Here is a 19,851-nt window from a genome sequence, read left to right as displayed (position 1 = left end):
CACATGAATACAGTTAGTTTCGACTCTGCAATTTCTGGAAGGCTGGAAGCCATTCTATGAATGACATTATCAGCCGGTAATGCACTGTAATCGAAGCTCTCCATGTATTACTCCCCCACATACAGTTAACCTAGCAACGGTGCAGCGCTTACAAGCCAAACAGCGCAGCTACAAACAGAGCAGTAATTTAACTTTTTTAACTAGCTGAGAATTTATAACCAAACAGATCATATTTTCTTTTTCTCTTTAACTCGAAATCTTTCAATAAACAGCGATAATGAAACTGTGGTATAATCGCAATAATACACTCAAGGTTCGTGCTATAATGTGTAATATTGGCACTGCTAGACCTCAAGCAGCTTGGACTGTGTGTCTCTCCACTCTTCCTTCAGACTCTGGTCCCTTGATTTTCAAATGAAATGTAAAATTTACTGATGGTCAGTGATGGTCTGGAGAGACATGTCATCTGCTGGTGTTGGTCCACTGTGTTTTATTAAGTCCAAAGTCAGTGCAGTGATTTCCTGCAAAATCTTACAGCGTTTCATGCTCCCATTTGCTTACAACTTTCATTTTCCAGCAGGACTAGGCACACTGCCCACACTGCCAAAAGTACTGAATGGTCTTACATATTTTTTTGTTTTCTGAGACACTGATTTTTGGGTTTTTATTGGCTGTAAGCCATAATCATCAACAATAAATAAAATAAATAAACGCTTAAAATAGATCACTCTGTGTGTAATACATCTATACCATATATGAGTTTCACATTTTGAACTTAATTACTGAAATAAAGTAACTTTTTAATGATATTATTTTTTTTAGATGCACTAGCAGCAGTGCAAAATAAATGAATATATAATAATTGACCTCTATTAACACCTTTTGACCTGCATTACAAGAATTTAAATTTTACGGCCTGACCTCCGATACATCTTTTTAATTAGTTTTTCTCAAGTCTACAACAGAGGAGGCTGAACCGTGACCTTAGTTTCTACATATGGAAAGACCTCTTTTTTTCTGCACATTTAAAGCAAAGCTTCTCTTCTCTTTGAATTATTAACAATACAGCCCGGCGCTCAAGAGCCTTGGTTGAATCTCTGGGATCGTTTCATGAGGCAAAAAGGCTTTTCATGTTTACAGATGACATACAGACTCTATAACCTCTTTACGAAAGCCTTTAAAACCCTTTTTCTAGAGATAAGCATCAGTGTGTTGGTCTGACAGGCCTGTTGCTTTCTGTCTCTAATGATGGGCTGCATGACTAATGTCAGGCACTTGTGCGTGTTTGCCAGCGTAAGCCGCCTGCAGTCTGTGTGCGAGTCCACAGAGTCTCAGCATTGTACCTGATACATTAAACATTAACAGGGTCTGCCTGGCTGACTAAGCACAGGGAGAAACACTCAGCTCTGACAGGGAATGGCTGACTGGAGAACTGCAGCATTAACCCCACACTGACTGAGAGCAGTGCTGCCAATTGTTCAGAAAATCTATTTAGTAAACAGTAACTTACAAAGACTTCTGTAGAGATTTTGTATAAAATAAAAGTAAAGAAACTAAATGAAAAATAATGATAAAGTAAAACAATTTTAAGTAAAAAATATGTAGTACATATTTGCATATAAACTGCAAAAATAAAAAATAATACATAAAATACCATTAAAGCTTCAGAGTAAATATCGAAGAAAAAAAACACAAAAAAACAAAATAGAGTGATTTCAAGACAGAATGACACTTTTATTTTGATATTATGTTTTTTTATATTGTGGACAAATTAGTTTTTGTCAGGGCTGTGTGAACATGTCAAATCTGATTTGTTTTTTGTTTTTGTTTTTCAAACAAGAAATCAACTTAATATGTAGTCGTATATCAGATTCGTATCTGATTTGCGAACATGCTACATGATTTTAACAGGTCAGATTGGATTTCATGCATTTTGTTGCCTTTATCCAAATTGTTTTTTCATAGTCTGATGAAACATGAAATGTGAATGTATTTGAACGTAACCGCACTCTATTCTCCTTGATCTAATATCAAACAGTTTATTTATTACAGATATACACTAGTATACAGTCACAGGAACACTTGAGATTGAAGTGATTGCATGCAATGCATGATATACAGGTACATGACACTGTCAACAATGCCACAAAAACTCTATTTAAAAAAATACAAAATGTGACTGATTGCCTAATTTGCAGCTGCATTTACTGGCCACAAGTGTAGGTAATACAACCCCCTTTGCTCAGCAGTAATATGGTTGTTTAGGGTTGTTTACATTCTGAAAACTTTAAGACCAGTAACAGAAATCAACCTCAAATTCTTACATTTAAAAACAGAAATAAAAAATATTGATTTTAAATTGAAATTCAGCAAACTACCAGTTCAAATGTGGTCCTAAGCACAGTTTTCATGCATCTTGGAATGTTTTCCTCCACCAGTCTTACACACTGCTTTTATGCCACTCCTGGTGCAAAAATTCTAGCAGTTCAGCTTGGTTTGATGGCTTGTGATCATCCATCGTCCTCTTGATTATATTCCAGAGGTTTTCAATTTGAAATAAATGATTAAAATATAAAAAATCACTCTGTGTGTAATACATCTATATAATATATAATTTTCACATTTTGAACTGAATTAATTAAATAAAGTTAATTTATAATTATATATTTTTTTTATATATATATCTTGGCCTGACGTAATTTTGGTCCCCAGTGAGGTGGGCGGTGGTCAGGTCTATACAGACCTGGGCTTTAACAAAAAAATAAATAAATGTCATACTAGATTGGATATGGATCTAAACCACATTTGGAAGTGGTTGTTGGAACATCTGGGGTCAACAAGAGCACCAGGGGTTACATACTGAACCCAACTATAGCAAACCATGCTTATACATTTGTGATGTCCAGACAGGCAAATCCAATCTGATCACTTGCCAATAACCATGCAGACAGTCAATATCTCAACAGATCCAATTTACCTTCAGTCTCAACATAGCCTTATTGTTCAAATATCAACAGGAACATCTGTGATGAGGATATGGTAAAGTGGTCGACACACGCCACAATTTTGGCACGATTTTCACCGGGGTCTCATTTGCATGTGCCAGCCTCTGCTGTATCAGTACTGCAAAGGCCAATACTGTGATAACGATTAATAAACAGCGCATCATTATGACTTTTTGTCACCCAGTCCTCCAGATGGCTGCCTGGATGACATTTCTAGTGAGACTGAACAGACAAAAGGACAGCTGCAGTGAGACAGAGAGCACCGTTCCTCTCCTTTAACCCTCAAGCATTTCCCTGCCTCTAATATTCTCTAGTCTCTTTATCATGATGTATAGAGTCACCTGCACACTTGCAATTAAACTTATTTATACATTTACGCAGGTACTCCAGCCAAACTCTGTTTTAATTAATACAAAATGGAAAAGCAAGATTTGGAGATGTAGATGCGCAGACTATAAGGGATTATATTTCCTGTAATAACTCATAACGTGACTAGGATGTATCTTCTATTAAGATATTAAGGAAATATTTTAGCTGAGTTTAAGCACTTTTAGTTTTTGTCAGCAGAGCTTCAGCCAGTATTTTCTTATTTGAACAGTACATCGGTACATCACGGAAATCTGTGTGGATCACCAACTTCTTGAAAAGTAAAATCTGGTAAAATATTTGTATTTTTTAATATCACACCCTACACAGCTCTGATTTTGCTATTTATAGGTAAATGTTTGAGTAAAAGTAGCATTGTTGTTTTATTCTAAAAACTACGGAAAACATTTGTCCCAGATTACAAATGAAAATATTGTAATTTAGAGCCTTAAATGAGAAATGGCTGAAATAACAAAAAAAGATGCTGAGCTTTCAGACCTCAAATAATGCACAGAATAGAAGTTTAATTTTTTAATCACAGTTTTCATGCATTTGTCAGGCTTGTTCTCCTCCACCAGTCTTACACACTGCTTTTGGACAACTTTATGCCACTCCTGCTGCAAATAATTCAAGCAGTTCAGCTTTGTTTGATGGCTTGTGATCATCCATCTTCCTCTTGATTATATTCCAGAGGTTTTCAATTCGGTAAAATCTAAATGATCCAGAGCTGTATATCAGAATGTCAGTTTTTTTATGTGCAATATTGCACATACCTATTTAAAATAGCATCAAAAATGGAGTTAAACAACCCATTTTAGCACCTTATAGAAGCTTTTTTTTTCTTTTTTGCTTACAATGCAGCCTTATATCGTCATAATAGAATCAGTCCCTTGAATCAGTTCAGCGCAGCAGTAGTGCCAGTCTAGCTGGGACACTAAATATGTTCTATTTACCGAACGCTCAAAATAGTCCTCCAGTGTCGTAGCTTATCCTGCCCACACATCAACAGGCATGATCTTATCTCTGCAGCTGAGGACAAGAGGGAGAAAAAAAGCATCGGCACCATTGGGCCAGACTGGAAAAGGACATTACGGCATCTTCTGACCGCAGTGTACTGAAGTAATGGGCTTAAATATGGATGATGTATTGTATTTTGGCTTGACGTATGGTAAAATGTCATTAAGCATCAGAACACAATGAACATTATGTGCTTATGAAGGAACTGTTTTAAGGTCACTGATGAAAACAATACTAAGAAAAAAAAACAGGATATGAAAAACAAAACCATGGGCCCAAGCCTATTGTGAGTTGGCAGGGTTGCCAAATGCTCTGTTTTAGCAGGTACTGGAGCTGAGGATGGGGATATGGAGTAAAAATATGGAGTAAAAAAAAATGATATGCAGAATCGTGGCCCTTCAAATTGTTTCACAGAAAGCCTTGAGTAACGACCTTGAGTAAAACGTGCTGCATAATGTTTCAGTTCTGGTTACATCCTTATATATCCTCGCTTATATCCCATTAAAAGGCAACCAGTGCTACAATACAAGTCAGCTCCCCTGTCAGCTGAAACTGATGCAAACGTCAGTACTTTCCTCTCTTTCTTTCCTCCCCTCGGCTCTGCTCAAAGCCAGCGCGAGCGAGAGTGAATTTCTGCAAGGTGGATTTGGGGCTGAAGGACGTCTTTCCTAGCCGCCGCTCTGACGTCGCTGCCAACGGCGCTATCAGCCAGGAGAGCCGAAAGCCGAGCTGCTGAAAAAACAAACACACAGGGCTTCGGCTTGGCACATGCTCTCTGTAGTTACGCTGTGGCTGAAACCACAGAGCTCCTCGGCAGCTTCTCGGCAGCTTCCCGCAGAGACGTTGCGACACAGACACACGAAAGCGACGATTGCAGAAGTAGATTGAGACTTTCGAAACAAGAATTTTGATTAAAATCAGCCTTCGCTGGCATTCGCGTCCGTTTGCACAAACAAGCCCCGTCACGTAGTCTTTTTTAGGCAAGTAAGCATATAGTCACAGTCCCAGCAGCTCTTAGTTCATTCGCATACTGACAGAACACTTCCATACGTTTCTGAATAACGTGCAGGCTGTAGGATTACGCTACCTACAGTCGTGCTGAAGTGGACAGTAGCTCTACAAATACCCCTGCTGCGCCCGCCGCCGCTCAGCTACACACTCAGCACTGTTTTACACATCAAACACTCGGATAAAGCCAGGTGATTCACACACACACACACACACACTGCTCGCGTACACACTCATCCACACTGACTCATCCACTCAGCAGGGTTTTATAGGTATTAGAAGCCATGAAAAGCTATGAAAAGGACATTCGCCGCTTCAGTTTCAGGAGTCACACACAGAACATCAATACACCCAGATCACTTTAACTACAGAGCAAAGTCACACAGAGAGGAAGTCCAGAGAAGAAACCATGACTGTCCCCAAACTATTTATACAGATTCTCTCCTCTCTTCTTTCCCTCTCTCCTTTCCACTCTCTTCCATACTTTATCTCCTTCTCTCTCCTTTCTCCTCACCCTCTCCCCCTCCTCCTGACCTACGCTCTCTTCCAATCTCACCTTCTTTCCCTCAGCATTCCATTCTTTTCTCCCCTTTTTCCCCCACTCATTTTTCCCATCTTCACTCCATCCATTCTTAACATTGTGTCTCATCTGCATTCTTTTCTCCCCCATTTCCCCTTTCTTCCATGTTCTTTCCACTCATTTGTCCCCCTTTCCTCTCCATCCATTCTTTTCCTTGTTTCTCAGAATATCATGTTTACTCTATTCTCTATTTCTTCTCTCATTCTTCTTTTAAAACTCTCTATTCTTTCCTCTCCTTCTTTTCTTATGCCTTACCATTCTCCCCCTCCACTCCACATTCGTCTTTCATTTTTACTCCCCTCTTCTTCTCTCTCTTCTTTTCATTATTTCCTCCTTTTTCTCTGCCTTTTCCTATCCTCTCCACTCTTTCTTGACCTTCTTCCTTTCTCCTCTCCATCCATTCCTCTCCCTTCTCCCCCCTGGTCATATTTACTCTCTTCTCTGTTTTGTCTCTGTTTCATCTTCCAAATTAAAATTCTTTTCTCTCCCCCTCTCCTCCACATTCTTCTCACTCATTTTCTTCCCCTCTTCTCCATTCTCTTTCTTCATACTTTCTTCTTCTGGTATTTCTCTAATTGTCTTCCCCTTTATAAATCAAATTTCTCTCTTCTTTTTTTTTCTTATATCTCTATATTCTTGTCTCTCCTTCTTTTTCTCCTGTTTATTTTCCCTTCTTTCCTCATAACTATTTTCTATCCTTTCCTCCTCTCCTCCACCTGCTTCCAGCTCCTTTTTCCTCTGTTTACCTCCTTTATTCTGTCCATTCTCCTTTCTTTTCTCTATCTTCTCATTTTTTTCTACTCATTTCTCACGTACATTCTTCTCCTCCCCCCCCATGTTTACCCCTCTCCTTTTTCTTATTTTCCTCTTTTTTTCCTTTCTTTATCTTTTCATCTTCTTTTGCCCTCTTTACTTAATAGGTTTTTCTTATTTTCCATTCACTTGTATATTTTTACCTGTCATTTACCCTTTCCCTTCCTTCTCCTCTATGTTATTCTGTCCCCTTCATCCCCTACCTTCTCTATTCTTTCCTTTTCTTCTTTCTTTTCTCTTCTCCATCCTTCCTCTGCTTCTATCCTCTCCATCCTTTCCTCACATTTCTTCTTCTTCTTCTTGATTTTGTTGATTCTTTCCTCTCATTTCCCCCTCTCTTCTACAGTTGTTCTCAGTTTTCTCTATTTTCTTCTCTTTTCCCTATTTTTAAATTTTCCTCTTGTCCTCTCCCATCCTCACTCCATCCTTTTTACTCCTCCTTCCCCCTCTCTACTTACCAGGTGTGTGCCACGGTGAAGCGGCGTCTGTGCCGGCCGCCCTTGTTGACCATGAGCTTGCGGAAGAGTCGTGGGGAGCTGCGGGGGGACATTTTCGGAGAGGTGATGCGCTTGCCCCCCGCGCCCAGCCTGGGGGGCTCCAGCTCCAGATGCATGTGCTCCTTAAAGGTACGGATGCAGGGGTCCGGCTCCGGAGGAGCGGTCAGCTCGCTGGACGCCATGCTGCCAGGGTTGATTAACGCACCGGTGCTGAGGGTGAGTCTGCTTTCCTCTCCTTCTTTCTCTCTCTCTCTCTCTCTCTCTCTCTCTTTCTCTGACTCACTCTCTAGGATTCCCTCCTAAGACTGAGGTCGTGCCATGCAGGCTGGTTTTCAGTTTAGCAAATAAGCTGATTTCCAGACACACTGCCGCTATTCTGTTGCATTCTCTTTCCTTCTTTCTCCCTCTCCTCTCACAGCATGAAGATCTCTCTCTTTCTCTCTCTCTCTCTCTCTCTCTCTCTCTCTCTCTGGAGCACTGGAGCAATCCTCTGCTTGTGCGCTTTAGTTCCACTGACACACTAAGCAGCTTTCGTCAGAGCACAGTCACACCTCCTTCCTGTGAGAAAGAGGAAAAAAACATACACTCGTGCTTCTCTCTCGCGCACGCTCTCTCTCTCTCTCTCCGCCTCTGTTTCTTTCACTCTGTCTCTATCGCATTCACTGTCTGTCTCTCACTCTCTACTGCACTCTTTTCTTTACCCATCTCACTGTCTTTCACTCTTATCTGTCTCTACCCTCTCTAAATATCTCTCTCTCTTTCCCTCTCTTTTTTAACTGTCTCTTTCCTCTATTAATGCCTCTCTTTTCCTCCCTTTTCCTCTTACCCTTTTCTCTCTCACCTTCCTTCCGTCCCTTCCCTAACAATATCACTCTTTTATCTCATTGTCTCTCACTCTTTCCCTTCCTTTTCTGTCTTTTACTTTTCTCTCTCAGTGTCTCTCACTTCTCTCACTATCTCTTCCCTCTATCATTGTCTCTACAATCACTCTTTCGCAGTCTCTCGCTCTATCCATTCCTTTCTGTCTTTCACTCCTTATCTCCTTTCTCTCTCTCTTTCTCAATGCCACCTACTTTCCTTTCTCCTTTTCCCTCTCTTTTCCTGTCTTTTACTCTCTCTCAATGTCACTTCTACCTTTTTTCTTTCTCTCTTTTTCACCTCCTTCTCTTAATGTTTTTTATCCTTTCCTCACTCACTGTCCCTCACTTTTCCCCCTCTCTCTATCACTTCCCTCTATCACTGTTTCTTTTTTCCTCCCTTCTCTAACAATATCATTCTTCTATCTCCCACTGTCTCTCACTCTTTCACTTCCTTTTCAGTGCTTCTCTCCCCTCTTCCTTTCTCTCTGTCTCTGTCTCTCTCTCTATATCAAGTCTTTTTCGTCCCTTTCCAGTATTTTACTCTTCTCTCTCAATGTCACTTACTTTTACCTCTTTTTTCTCTCTCTTTCCCTCCCTCCACTTAATGTCTCTTACCTTTTCCTCTCTCACTCTTCCCCCTCTCACTTTCTATCTTCCCTCTATCATTGTATCTTTCTTTCCCTCTCTTCCCTAACAATATCAGTCTTCTATCTCTCACTGTCTTTCACTCTTTCCCTTCCTTTTCAGTCTTTTACTCCTCTCTTCCTTTCTCTCTCTCTTAATGTCACCTACTTTTACCTCTTTTTTTCTCTCTCTTTCTCTCCCTTCTCTTAATGTCTCTTACTCTTTGCCCTCTCACTCTCTTTCTTCCCTCTTTATTTGTATGTCTTTCCCTCCTTTGTCTAACATTATTACCCTTCTATCTCACTCTCTCTTACTCTTTCCCTCCATTTTCTGTAATTTACTCCTCTCACTCAAGGTCACTTACTTTTACGTCTTTCGTTTCTTTCTCTTTTTCCCTCCCTTGTCTCTCACTCACTGATCCCTCTCTCAATGTGTCACCTTCCTTTGTGTCTCTTTTTCCTGTTTCTATCTTTAGCTTTCTCTCCCTCTCTCTCACTTTGTCTTTCTGTCCTTCACTTGTTCTCTCCCTCTCTTTCTCCTCCCTCTCCCTCTTTCTCAAAAGTGCACGGAGGTTGCTCACTTTTTTCGTTCGGCTTCAGGAACCTCCAAAATGAATAATGTAAGAGGGGGAAGAGAGCAGGGGTCTGCCTCCCTCATGCTTGGGCCTTTTTACAGATGCCCCGCCCTCGGTCAATCTCCACAGAAACAGACAGAGAGAGAGAGAAAGAGAGAGAGAGAAACAGACAAACAGCGGAGGAGAAGAGATCCAGAGGTGACGTCCCTAACTCGGTAGCCCCAGGCAGTCTCTTCATTCAGAATTCACAGCGCAGAGAGCGTAAAGAGAAGCAGAAAGACGCACGCATAGTGACGGAGGAAAGCTCCGCCCCCGGGAGCAGCCGGTTGGTCGGCTGTGGTGGAGACGGTGGGTGAATTTTGATCATGGCTTTTGGCCTTTAGCAGCTCAGCACCAGCTCACGGTGGCAACAAGGGGAAGAACGACAGAGGCAATCTAAGCTCATGATTGAGTTATGAAGGGAATGCAAACACACCAAGCAAGCCTGCCTCTCACCCTTCCCTGCGTCAGTCTCTCTCTCTTTTCCTTTTTTCTCTTTCCCTCCCTTCACTTAACATCTCTCTTTTCCTCCCTTCACTGCCTCTCATTCCACCCTTTCTTAATGTCTCTCTCCCATTCCCACCCATCTATCTCTCAGTCCTCCCTCTCCTTATGTCTCTTTCTCCTTCCTCTCTCAATGTCTGTTTCTCTTTCCCTCCCTTCTCTGTCCCTCTCTTTTCCTCCCATCTCTGTCTCTCTCCTTCTCTTCTATCTCTGTCTCACTCTTTCCCTCCCTTCGCTAAACATCTTTCTTTTTCTCCCTTCTCTGTCTCTCACTTTTCCTCCTATCTCTGTCTCTCTCATCCTCTCCCTTTGCCTAACATCTCTTTCTCTCCTTTCTGTCTCTCTTTCCCTCCCATCTCTGTTTCTCTCTTTCCCTCCCTTCACCAAACATCTTTCTTTCCCTCCCTTCCCTGTCTCTCTCTTTCCCTCTTATCTCTGCCTCTCTTTCCCTCCCTTTTCTGTCTCTTACTCTTTCCTCACTCAATGTCTCTCTCTCCATACCTACTCTTACTGTGTTTCTCACTCCACCCTCTCCCAAAGTCTATCTCTCTATCACACCTTTCTCTGTCTCTCACTCCTCCCTCACTCAATGTCTTTCTCTCTTTCCTATCTTACTCTTACTGTGTCTCTCATTCATTCCTCTCTCACTGTCCCCTTTTCTCTTTTTATCGCCTTTCTCTGTCGCTCACTCTACCCTCTCTCTCTCTTTTTGTCTCTCACCGTCTCTCTTATTCCACCCTTCTCTGTCTCTCATACCCTCCTTTTTCTTACTGTCTGTCACCCTTCTCCCTTTCACTCTTTCCCTCCCTTCCCTTAATCTCTCTCTCTCTCTCTCTACCCTCTGTCAGTCTCTTTCCCTCCAGTCCGCACTGTGTCTCTCACTATTCCCTTTCTCAGTGTCTCAATGATTCTGAATGAGCTGGCTTGATTGTAGTAAATATGAATTATATGCGGACAAATATAGCGCATGCACAAATCACTGTGCAGGGTGGTGGTGGAGGGGGGGAGGGTGGTGGTGGGGGGCAGGGCAGCACTCTAGTAGTATTGGAAGGCTCTTTACTGAATGCCACGCTGCCATTCAGCCCGAGATGATTCATTTCACCTCTGCTCACAAAGAGGAAGGACGTACTCAGAACGCGAGCCTCGGCCTCAAAGGAGGATCCTGAATGAATTTCCATAGATGAAAGCAAAGGGGCCAAATCAACTTCTTCAGTGGAGCAGCTCAACAAATCAACAAGGTCAATACACGGAGTGAGAACATCCCTGTGAATGAAGTCATGGCGCTGTGAACAAACAGAGCAATGGAGACACGGCGCTGCCTGGTGCATCCGTCACCAACACAGCTGGGAGAACAGTGTGATTATTCAGGTTCCTGCCAGCAGAACACTGCAGATAAACACAGCACACGTTCTTCTCTGCCTTCTGCAGAAAAGTCATTGGCCTGCCAGTCAACCAGCAGCATCAGCCTAATCCTCACCATGGAGACCAGGGTGGGGGTGGGGGTGGGGGTTGTGTGGTGGTTGTGGTAGAAGAGAGCTTGTGAAGAAGAAGAAGAAGAAGAAGAAGAAGATGATGACAGATGAGAGGAAAAAAGAAAGCTAGCTAGATGTGAATGTAAAGCTAAAGTGTATATTTATATGCGTAATATTATTATTATATGCAATCAATGCATCTGATTATTACTATATTTGTGGCTGGACACAAATATTGTGGATATTCTACCATCATTAACCAGGTGACAGCATATCAATGAATCAATAAAATCCTTCTCTCTGACAAAGACTAACCTCCAAATAGCCAAGATCCTATCATGACAGTGTGATTACAACAGTCCATTCATTCATCACCTACTTCTACAGGGTCTTTAGTCTGGTTATTGCACGGTCAGGGGGATGTACAAGTGAAAGTGCCTGTTAAAAGCCTGTTGTTTTTATCTATACATCCATACATGCCGGATAAAATTATTTATTCACATGAAACACATGTGCTCACTCAAAAACTATAAAACTGATTATTCTCTTTTTTCTTTCCAGTCTATGACCATGTCTATGTGTTGTGGTGGGAGGTACGCAGAGCCCTTATTCGGACTACATGGCTACCAACATTACTTACACACAGCTCTTACTAGCCAGACTTAATTATGCAGCACCGTGCAAGGTTTCTGTAATGTTCTGAATGACCTCATTTAACAAACTGTTAAACAAACCTCTGCAGAACCGTACCACTGAGCACTTACTGAGTATCATTACATTAGTTTAACTGGGTATTAATTAACTCTCAACAGGGGTATCCAGTTTTTAGTATTTAAAGCCTTAACTCTGCTTCTGCTGAAAGCGTGTTCGTTTTGCACATTCTACAAATGGTAACACTTTACTTGGATGGTCCATTTTATGATGCTCAACTGACATTCAACTAACATTCATCTGCATGTCTATAAAATGCAACTGAACTGAAAGGTGAAAGTAAATGATTCTTTATTGAATGTAACCCGACATCCAACTCTAACCCAAACTCTAATCTTAACATTTTAGCATTGGGTTTAGAGTTACATTTAAAGTTTAGGTTAGGGTTAGTGTCAAGTGTGGGGTTAGATTTTACTGTTGATTTAGGGTTAAGATTAGGGTTGGGTGTAGGGTTAGATTCGAATTTGAATCATTCGCATTCAACATAGGGTTAAGTTGCATTTAGTAGACATTCAGTTGAATGTTAGTTGAATGTCAGTAGAGCATCAACAAGACCATCAAATGGACCATCCAAATAAAGTGTTACCGTGGTTTTGTGACCTCCACTCGCAAAAAACAGAATGATACGATTGATGATGATATGATTTGACCACTTTTCGGAGTGGGGCTAAATTACTGGCCCATCGCCAATAGCGCATATAGGCTGAAAATGGTCTTTTTAAAATCCATTTTCACGTCCAAATACATTTCTTAGAAAACAATTTTAATATTACTTTTACTTAAAAAATATAGTGTGATAAAAATAAGTATGTGTATAAGATAACTACATTTTTAATGAACTTTGCATTTGCTATGTATTTTCTGTTCTGCAAAATTATTCAGTATATATATTTTCCCATATTAGCAGTACAGCAATAGCAGATATAGTGAAGTTCTTAATTTGTATAAATAAAAAAGTGACCTAATGTCAAAAATCACTTGTCTCTCAGTGTATTTTTAGAACAACTGACTTAGAAAAAATTGTACACTTTGAGATAAGCAATATCTGACTCACAGCTCCAACACACAACTAAAAACACTAACTGTGTCTTTGCTAACTGACTACTTTTGGAGAAAGGAACACGGATGTGTAAACTACTGCTTTAAGTCTGAATGAGATGTTATTAGTAGAGGATTAGGCATTGTAGAATTACAGACACCTACAGTATAAACCTTATTCCACTAAAGGGAAGTTAATTCCTCGTTAAGGATTTAGAGTGAACTTAAGTTTTACCAGGCAATTTGTGATAAACTTGGATTAGAGGCAATAATCCACAATGCTGTAATCTGTGATGATCAGGTGCACGATTTAGACTCAGTGCTTAGACTGTGCTGAGGGTCTGATGCTGCAGCAGAGGATGTACTCAGTGCTGAGGAACTTCACATTCAGAATTTATGCTCTCCTGGGCTTTCTGAGGGACTGGCCGGGGCACTCTGTGAGTTAGCTTTAGATAGAACCTTACATAATTGAAAGCATTACATAAAAACCTGCTGCTGACTGCCGACTGAGATGGAAAAGACGTGGCACTCCAACCAGGGTCCTCCTACCAGTACTTTCATAAAAAAAAGAAAAAAGAGAAACAGAAAAAAAGAGAGAGAGAGAGAGAGAGAGAGAGAGATATGTGTGATATATGTGTGATTTGGTTTACCTAGCAAAATCACAGACACCCTCAGTATTTTTGAAACACTGGCAATCGAATACTTCATGAAAAGTTTAATATGGATTGGGAAATCAGTAGGTACCAACTTTTTCGGCACTAAAAATGTGAAGATAATTAGGTTAAAAAAAAAGATTTGATCTATTTTTTGCTCATCATACCCCTCTTAACTGTCCAGAATTCAACATGTGTCCAGGTTGGCTCTGTATTTGTCAGCTTCATATTTAAAATTTCCAGTCCACCATAAAACTCAGCAAGCTGCAATATTTTACTGTTACAGAAAACAAAACTCTACAGTAAGTGCATCTTATGGATGTAAGACCTGCTTCCTCTATAGAGCATGTTAGTTTTACACATTCCAATCATACAAATTCATACAAATATTTTTTGTGTGTTAAATAAACCTTATTTAAACTCTCTTTAAACTTTGGTGTTTAAAGTCTTTACTTCTCTTAAGCATGTAGGGCCTGTTTCCTATATAAGGCAAGTTGGTTTTACACATTCAAATCATACAAATTTATACATAAATATTTTAATGAACTGTTAAATAAACCTCTGCAGAACAGCACAGTGCAGCACTCAGAGTTTCACTATCATAGTTTACAAGCTCTTCTGTTGTACTGTGTTAATGAACTCTCAACAGGGGTATCCAGTTTTTGGTGTTTAAAGTCTTTACTTCTCTTTAAAGCATGTTAGTTTTACACATTCTAAAGTGAGTGCATCTTAAGCATGTAGTGTCTGTTTCCTCTATAAGGTAAGTTAGTTTTACACATTAAAATCATACCAATTCATACAAATATTTTAACAAACTGTTAAATAAACCTCAGCAGAAATGCCTTTTGGAGTACTCAGAGTTTCACTATCATAGTTTATAAGCTCTACTGTTGTACTGGGTTGGGTGTTGATGAACTCTCAACAGGGGTATCCAGTTTTTGGTGTTTAAAGTCTTTACTTCTCTTTAAAGCGTGTTAGTTTTACACATTCTATTCTAAGTTAATGCATCCTAAGCATGTAGTGTCTGTTTCCTCTATAAGGCAAGTTAGTTTTACACATTCAAATCATACAAATTCATACATAAATATTTTAACGAACTGGTAAATAAACCTCTGCAGAACTGCACAGTGCAGCACTCAGAGTTTCACTATCATAGTTTATAAGCTCTACTGTTGTACTGGGTTGGGTGTTAATGAACTCTCAACAGGGATATCCATTTTTTAGCGTTGAAAGTTTTTACTTCTCTTTAAAGCATGTTAGTTTTACACATTCTAAAGTTAATGCAAGGCAATTTGGTTTTACACATTTAAATAATACAAATGTATGCATAAATATTTGAACTTAAGTCAGATTTGATAAAATGTTGAGATTTCCACACTGGCTTTAATGCCGTTTTACAGCACTGAGTGAGCCTATCACCCTCTAGTGAAGGTGGTCTGAGTGACTCGATCAAAATCTGTTCAAAATGCATATTGGGAGTGTTTACACTTGGATTTTCACACAGAAATGTAAAATCTAAATGTGAGCCAATCACCAAAATCCATTGTTACTGCCCTATGCAAACAGGTCCACAGTTCTGCAGGAAAACTGCATTCAGACAATGTCCGTCGATCTAATGCCAAATTACGAGCTTCTGTATAACAGATCATCAAAAGCATGACTCACAAGAAACTCTATTAAGATTTAATATGTGTCTAGTTGAGTTTGCTGGTTCTGTGCTTGATTGCACTTGTCTTAAGACATGAAGAGACAGAAAAGAGATAAGAAAGGAGAGAACAGATGAGAAGAGAGCAGAATGCGACTCTCTCTTGGATGCGTAACGGAGAGAATGAGAGAAAATCTCTGTCACACAAACACACTCGCACAGATTTGAGACACGCAGCGCGGGGAGGCAGCGCGAGAGAGCTTTGTCTAATCTCTCAATGACGTGCTTGCGCTCAGGACTCCATAAAAAAACGACAGCGGTTCAGACCCTGAGTACATCTGCCAGACACCTGATCACAGGTAGGGAGAGGAATCTGTGCCAAATAGAAAAGCAATCACTACAGTGGAACAATGGGAAATGGGAAATATGAGAACACAATATGTTGCTTTTCCATTTTAACATAAAGAAAATTACTATTACACTGTTTTTACATTGCCATTGAACCTGTGTCTTGTGTCTCGATTAACATTAGGGGTGGGACAATATATCAATATTGTGATATATGATATTGTTTTGATAGGATCGAGACGCTGCATTAAATATTAATCTTTTTTTTTTTGTTTTGTTTATTGAAACATATGGGCTCTAAACTCCCTAAGACAAATCCCTCAATATGACTCACTAAAGTTACGGCTAAACAAATGAATAGGGTAATACCTGTGGTAAAGCATATTGGAATACTCGAATTCTGTAAAAACTGACACTGTCAATAAATACATAATTCCTGGTAATTGCTTATTTATGAGTATTTTATCTGTTAGAGTAACATGCATCCCTTGAAGTGTCATTATATATAGAGTATTGGGTAACACTTAAATATACGGGTCACAAATAGCAGTACTCATGACAGTAATAAACAATGTTAAACGGATATATGTGATGTTTTAACTAATTATTAATTGGCACCAGACATAACATTACATTAATGAAACATTACTAAATTTTAATGCTTACTATGTTGTAAATAATAATTAATTAAGACATTAATTTTAATATATATATATATATATATATATATATATATATATATATATATATATATATATATATATATATATATATATATATATATATATATGATTAATAATGCCTTAGCCAGTGTCAATTAATAATTAGTTAGGCCTTCTGTTGTGAGTACTGTTAATTAATGTACCCTTATTGTAAAGTGTTTCAAAGACTGGAATCACAGTATCATGATATTGATAGTATTGATGATATTGATAGTATTGATGATATTGATAGTATTGATACTATCAAATTGTGAGATGCCTTGTGATTCCCACCCCTAATGCACATGATGGATTTGTGTCAGAACTGAGTGCAACATTTTTCTAAATGTACCTTGTTATTAACGAACAGTATGAACAGACCATTTTCAACCAGGATAATGACCAAAGCTTGATTTACAGATAAAATTATAATGACTTTGTCAAATCCACTTCATTTCTGAAGGGGGCCAGGCCGATTTTTATTGGAAAATCAGAGTGTGCACACTTTTATGCTAGTGAGTGACTGACAAATGATAACCTTCTCTGACAGCCAGGCCACTGACTGACAGACTAGCACTGACTTTCAGTTTTATATACCGACTCTATCTGAGCTATAATATCATTAATAATATATTAATCCAAATAAACATGTTTAAACAGTCTTGTTTTTATTTTTTGCTTCACTTACATTTAGAAACATTACAGACATAGCCATTGCATAATGTGTCCAATTAAAAATGTGAAACTAGAACTGTGTATACTGTGTAATGTAAGAGCTGGATTTGAAATGGATCAGAGATTATAAAGTTAATGTGTAGAATATCAGGTTTATAGTGAGTGTGTAAAACTGGATATTTACCAGGCTTTCTAAAGCAGACATTGAGAATTTCCTTCAATAACAATGTAAAATTAACAATTAACAAAAATTAACAGTTATACTACAGTTAATTACGACCCTGCAATATGATTGGCTGAGAAGCGTTTTATGACTGACATTATTAATCAGTAATGATCTGTAACCAAAGCTCTCCATGTATTACTCGCATACAGGTAACCTAGCAAAGATGCAGCGCTTACAAACCAAATACAAACTAAATGCGATGTCATTGTACACCACTGGGAGCCGCCGGATCCCATAGGCACAGTGAAGAAACGGTGCAGTCCCACAACTAAGCCCGGTGATTAAAAAATACGCATTATTACACACATTATAAGCCACCAATATCAGGTTAAGAGTTGATATTATTAAAATAAAAGCTTAAATGTATATATTTTCCAGTTAATATAGGGAAGTTTAAGATGAATGTAGTGTGGCCAAAAATAGGAGACCCTTGTAATTGCGCAGGTCTTGCCACTGGGGGGTGCCGAAGTCGAACAAGCACTGGACTTTAATCTACACAGATTTCTCTCCTGAAAGCCGTTTATTTGGGTGATTAAAGCTCTTACGGCTTGGTTTTCCACAGTTTTGACTGAAATGGCTCGTTCAGTTTTCATAAAGATGTTAGAGTGTGGTAAAAGTGAGGTATTGCAGGTAGTGCCACAAAATGTTAAATAAGAGTCAGTGGAGCAAAGCTGCAGAACTGCCAGAACTGGCCTGATAAAGGTTTTAATCCAGCCCAGTATGTATATTTAGAACCCATGTTCTCAATAGTGAATATTTAATTGAGTTCAGCTGCTTATTAAAAAAAATCCAATGTCCCTAAATCACACCGACACTAATGAATAGGCACAAACAAGGAGACAGTCAAACTCCACAGCACAATCAATTACAATCTATATTCCAGCTGGAGGTAATCAACTCAGAGTCAAACTCAGAGAGAGAGCCAATCAGAGTCTTCATTACTGAGAGGTGTGTGAAAATAGAGTGAAAATCAAAGGCAAAACCAATCAGAATCTCCATTCACTCACTCGACCTGAGTGCAGGGAGAGGGAATTGCTGAAGCTTGTTATTACAGTAAACACGTAGAGTATATTATGTTACTGGTTTTACTAGAAATGTTAGCTACCACCATTAAAGCACTGCAAGGCAAAACTAATACTAAATTAATACTTAACCCTGACTCTCACACTGTGTTTATGAACACATTTATTTAGATTAAAGTTTAGTTAGATCATATAATAGAGATCAAATTATAGATTATATTTGGGGACATGGTTGCTTAGTGATTAGCACGTTTCTCTCCCAGTGCTAGGGTCCTGGGTTCAAGACCCCATCTGGGTCCCTATCTTAGTGTCCATTACAGTCCTCCAGATGGACGGTTGTTTCCGGGTGAGAATACGCTGTGTGTGATTGGCCGCCAATTCTCACCGGAGTGCTGAGTGTAAATGGATGTTTTGCGTCCTTGGGTTTCTAGAAAGGCGAAATAAGTGTTACTTCATTCATTAATTTATATTACAGTTTTTTTTGCAGTATAAGGCATAAATTCGTTAATTTTCCCAAAATTCATCAGTGCGTCTTATAATCTGTTGTGCCTTACATACTAATTTACCAATCAGCGCTAGCTCTTTCAATGACCAGAGGTGTATTATTGGCCTGTAACCTGCTGCTAACACTGGCTAGCACTGCTGTATCAGAATTAGCATTAACTTCTAACCTTGCTAAGCGCTAGCTCTTTCGCCGTTCAGAGGTGAGTATATCGGACTGTAGTTAATATCGCCCTGGCTTACACAAACACTCACATCTCCTCAGTATAGAGCTATGGGCTACTAGCGCTAGCAGTTAGCTGCTAAAGCTAATTAAGCAGCCTCTGAAAATCTAAGCTTACTGTAAGTAAATGGAAGGGCTTTACTCACCCAAATAAACAGTTTTCAGATTTTTTTCATTTAAGTTTTGTTTACTTAGCTTAGCTTAGCTTTACTTAAGTTAGTTAGCCACCTCCCCACCACCCAGCGGTGAGACCTGCTAAATTAGAAGGAAAACATGGCGACACCCCTGTTCCTTACTAGTGTCGCAAAATGTGCCTTATAGTCCAGTGTGCCTTATGTATGAAAATAGACCAGAAAATAGACGTTTATTGATAGTGCACCTTATAATCTGGTGCGCCTTATAGTGCAGAAAATACGGTAAGTCTGTGCCAGTTAGCCAGTGAGTGGCCTGGCTGTCAGAGAAGGTTGTTATTTGTCAGTCACTCACTAGCATTAGTAGTAACTACTATTAGCAGCACACGTTAGCCTTTTATCTAAAAAAAAAAAGTGTGCACACTGTCTGATTCTCCAATAAAAATCAGTCCAGCCCCCTTGACACCTGATGTGAGTTTGGCACCCCTCATTTAGGACCACTAGGGGCCATTCTTTTGGTCATACTTTTTGTTCCACATCGGATGCAAACAAAATATCTACAAAGTCACTGTGGCTTTAAACAGTGGCCTTACACCCTCTCCTCTGGTCCCATCGCTT

General features: G+C 39.4%; 2 protein-coding genes across 3 annotated transcripts in view; one reads left to right on the top strand and one right to left on the bottom strand.

The window, feature by feature from the left end:
- Positions 1-19,851, bottom strand: part of pde4ba (phosphodiesterase 4B, cAMP-specific a) — a 343,053-nt gene that overhangs the window by 191,983 nt on the left and 131,219 nt on the right. Inside the window, exon 1 of one of the 2 annotated variants that reach the window (XM_049479226.1) lies at positions 7,248-9,846. The exons of the other annotated variant lie outside the window; for it this stretch is intronic. Coding sequence (XP_049335183.1) covers positions 7,248-7,468 — 221 coding nt within the window. The 5' untranslated portion in view covers positions 7,469-9,846. Of the gene's footprint in view, positions 1-7,247; positions 9,847-19,851 lie in introns of those variants that run through there. 2 annotated transcript variants of the gene reach the window in all.
- Positions 1-19,851, top strand: part of LOC111195860 (G2/M phase-specific E3 ubiquitin-protein ligase-like) — a 675,934-nt gene that overhangs the window by 581,652 nt on the left and 74,431 nt on the right. The window lies entirely within an intron of this gene.

The sequence above is a fragment of the Astyanax mexicanus genome, chromosome 5, assembly GCF_023375975.1.
Source record: "Astyanax mexicanus isolate ESR-SI-001 chromosome 5, AstMex3_surface, whole genome shotgun sequence".
In the NCBI taxonomy this organism is placed as follows: Eukaryota; Metazoa; Chordata; class Actinopteri; order Characiformes; family Acestrorhamphidae; genus Astyanax; species Astyanax mexicanus.
Note: the sequence above shows the minus strand (reverse complement) of the source record. Positions and strands in the feature narration are given on the sequence as shown.